This window comes from Taurulus bubalis, assembly GCF_910589615.1.
Source record: "Taurulus bubalis genome assembly, chromosome: 21".
In the NCBI taxonomy this organism is placed as follows: Eukaryota; Metazoa; Chordata; class Actinopteri; order Perciformes; family Cottidae; genus Taurulus; species Taurulus bubalis.
Window position 1 is genome coordinate 2,741,750 of NC_136609.1, and position 3,582 is coordinate 2,745,331.

Consider the following 3,582-nt stretch of genomic DNA (forward strand, 5'->3'; position numbering starts at 1 on the left):
TGTAAATAATTTAGCCTGAAAAAACATCTGGAACAGAATTAAAATGCTATTTGTGTGTTCACTAATAGTACTTTCATATTATATATAATGTGTGTACTAATGCAGCCCAGTAATGGTAATTAAAAACCACCATTCTCCTGGTTTACATGAACGAGTTGTGGCAAAAAAATAATGATGTTCTGATGAGTTTTAATTAGAAGTGTGAGTAAGAGCACTGGGACCAGCTCACTAATTCAGCTCATATTCATGGTAAATAAGATGATAATTAACTGGGAAATTAATGACATCGACCTGTTGCAAGCAAGTAAAAGTTCAACTATTGATATGGGAGAGGGCAGGTATTTTAATGTATCAGTACCGGGGGTTATTTGCGCCTAATTGGGAGGGAAAGTCGTTAAATAAGGAGGTTGTTTTTGAAAGTATCCTCCAGGGTTCTGTCTCAGACTTTGAGAGGGAAAGAGCATCCGAATGCCTGCTGAACCCTGAGAATCACTTTATGGGGTGAAATAATGGTTCAAACCTTTCCGAACCTCCTCCGGTGGAACAAAGAGCCATCTTGCAAGGTGTCCTGACATTTGCCTGCTTCATTCACCAGGATGTGGGCAGGAAGCTCTTTCAGCTGCACTTCAATGGACAGCTGTCAATCACACGAGACACGGGGAGCATCTCAAGCTTCATATCCGAGAAGAGGAATATTTACAGCAGCAGCAGAGACTCTTCTCCTCCGGTAAAGAACCCGTGTGTCTCAGAAAATACATCATTTGTGTGACATATTTTACTTTGAATGTTTTTATTGCACATGTTTCTATTTCATGTTTATGATTCTGGACTTTCGTCTCTTTTCTTCTTCTGTGTTTATTGTTGCGCTCTAACATATATAAGTCCAAAACTCTGATAGAGAACTACATATTTTATTCTTTTATTATTTTGTTGATGTTGTAGCCTTAATGTTAAACACGGAGCCAGGAGGTTGTGGGTTTACATCTCATGAGTCTCAGCTTCTTTTGATGCCGGATAACCACATTAAGTCAAATACACCAAAACACCATACAGGTGTATCAATAGCTCAGACTGACAGACAATGAAAAGACTGATATAGCTTCATACCTGGTATTGAGAACACCATTTATTGTCACGAGTCAGAAATTATAATCAGACGCTTGATCCACGAACACAATCTCTTTGTTTAGTTTAATCTGGAGCAACGCAAAAAAAGATACAAAGTTTGATCTAATTACGACGTTAGAGAGAATATTTTGTAGCTTTCAATGTACTTTAAGTTTTTTAATTCACTGGTACATTCAAGAAAGAGCTGTCGGTGATAACGACCCAAACATCCCATCATATGTGAACAAACGGCGCCCTCTACAGGCCAAGACTTCTTCTACGTCCTTTTACAGAACCTGGAAAATGTCTAACAATCAGTTTTAGTCCGTTAGTCATTAAATATAACTTTAACTAAATGCTACAATTATAAGTTGATTTCATTAAACCGATTGAGAAAACTGAGTGTAAATGAATCCTAATATACATTAAAATATTAGTTCCCATCATACTTTAAATACCAATACTTTCAATTTGAACTATGTACATATTTATTTCCATATATTACACTTTGTTATGCTAATGCTGTACATCTACTTCTTGATTAGGAGATGAAAGACACAGATGAGGTGAATTAAAATGTAGAACAGCACAACATATTTGTAATGTGAACCCACACACACACACACACCCCACACACACTTGCATCCATATGTAAAAACAAAAGTTGTCTTGAACTCGGCACACAGAGCTTTTTGAATTAATTTGAGGCCGCCATGCAAATATTCACAGTTAGTCTTTGAAGGTCAGAACGGTCCTCTTGGATGAATCCTCCAGGTGAAGCTGCTCCATTTAAAGCCGCCGTCTTCCGCCACTAGAGGGCGGTAGTCACACATTTACTCCACGCTGTCGTTAGCATGGAGCGCTTCTTACTTTTCCTCCTATTTTACAAATATTTAGACTCTCAGTCGAGTCTATAAATTCTCCGTCCGTCACGATAATCCCACTGAAGTTCCTCAGACATCACCGACTTGAGAAGCTGTCGTCTCAAAGCCAAACACCTGAACTCAGACTCTAATGATGCTGATGGAGGAGGAGGCTCTGTGCAGCTGAGAGAGAGAGAGGGAGGGAGGAGGAGGAGGAGAGAGAGAAAGATACGAGTGCATGAGTCACGAACAGAGAGGGTCACATATGAACATGACTCATAAGTGGCGAGTGGGCCTTCTTCACATGCACGTCATGCACGATGTCTGAGAGAGATTTACAGGCCAGTGCAAGCTGGACATTCTCACTTGATTGTGTTCATGTTTTGGCAGGAAAGATAAGAAGAAACTCTAACTTCTGGGAGGACGACGAGGCGCCCAGACATGAAATAAATCATGTTTTGCACATCTTGTTTTGTTCTGGTTTCCCCCTCGTTTCTGCCCTGCGGCGACTTGTGCCGAGATAACAACTTTTGAATGGATTTCTCCTCAAAATCTGACATTGTTTTTCAATAACAAGCATCCTCCCCGCACACGTTAAGCATTCATTTGAACGTTACACCCGGGTTATGTAATTAATCATGGTGCAGCTTAATCTTTAACCTTGTTATGTCATTATGAACTTCATTCAAACTTTCATAACTTTGGTTTAAATTCAAGCAGAGATGCCACAACTTCCAAATACATCAGGCTGAATGTGGGTGAAATGTGTATACAACTACGTACAAATATATAATTCATAAAGAGTTATGATAGAGAGTGGAATGAGATTATTTTTCTCTATCTAGAGCTACTTAAGGGGAAAGTTAAAGACATTAAACGGTTAATAATCCCTCATTAAGCTCATTATATTACAGAGCTGAAGTGATTAATAAAGGAGTCATTTATTAGAGGACGGAGAGACTCATCAATAGGAGAGTCATCGTTTAAGTAATCTTTTTGAAAACAAAACTAATTAACAGAATCTGATCAAGGTCATATTTGGTTATGAAGCCACGCTTTAAGTTTTACACTCTACATGTTCACTCTGCAAGAACTGCAAGATTGATTTAGACATGCACAATGAGTGAGTGTAGAATGAATCCATCTCCTATTAGACCCAACCAGCTCTCCGCTCCCAGCCGGCTGGCTTTATATTTAGCCGCGATGGCAGCAGCTCTGGTTGCTATAGAGATCTCTGATGGAACTACAAAGGCTCTTCGGGAGGAGAGGAAACAAAACACTCCGAGAACGATCATGCATTATAGAGCGGCGACAGAACGAAGACGATGGAGAGGATGTGTGGAGGAAGTTCACCCGGCTGCCGCGCACATCTCCGTTGTGGTAGACGGGCGAGCTGCCGCCGGACGCGCTGTAGTAGGGCGGCGGCGCTCGGACCAGCGGCCTCTTGCCTTTGTCTTTGCAGCTGTTGGAGTCGTTGTCTTTGATGATGTCATACTGCCGGCAGAAGAGGGCGATGACGGCTGGGGAGGAAGAGGATGAAGACGTGGAGGGCAGGAAGGAGAAAGTCAGTATTTATCCTTAAACACAAGTTAACACGTCCTTATTGTATTAA

The 3,582-nt window shown here is 40.8% G+C and overlaps 1 protein-coding gene across 1 annotated transcript in view; it reads right to left on the minus strand.

The window, feature by feature from the left end:
- Window positions 1–2,111: 2,111 nt before the first annotated feature.
- LOC306753180 (fibronectin type III domain-containing protein 4-like) overlaps window positions 2,112–3,582 on the minus strand; it is a gene marked incomplete at both ends in the record, with an annotated part of 19,045 nt that continues 17,574 nt past the window's right edge. Inside the window, 2 exons of the mRNA XM_079237038.1 lie at window positions 2,112–2,153; window positions 3,324–3,490. Coding sequence (XP_079093164.1) covers window positions 2,112–2,153; window positions 3,324–3,490 — 209 coding nt within the window. The remainder of the gene's footprint in view (window positions 2,154–3,323; window positions 3,491–3,582) is intronic.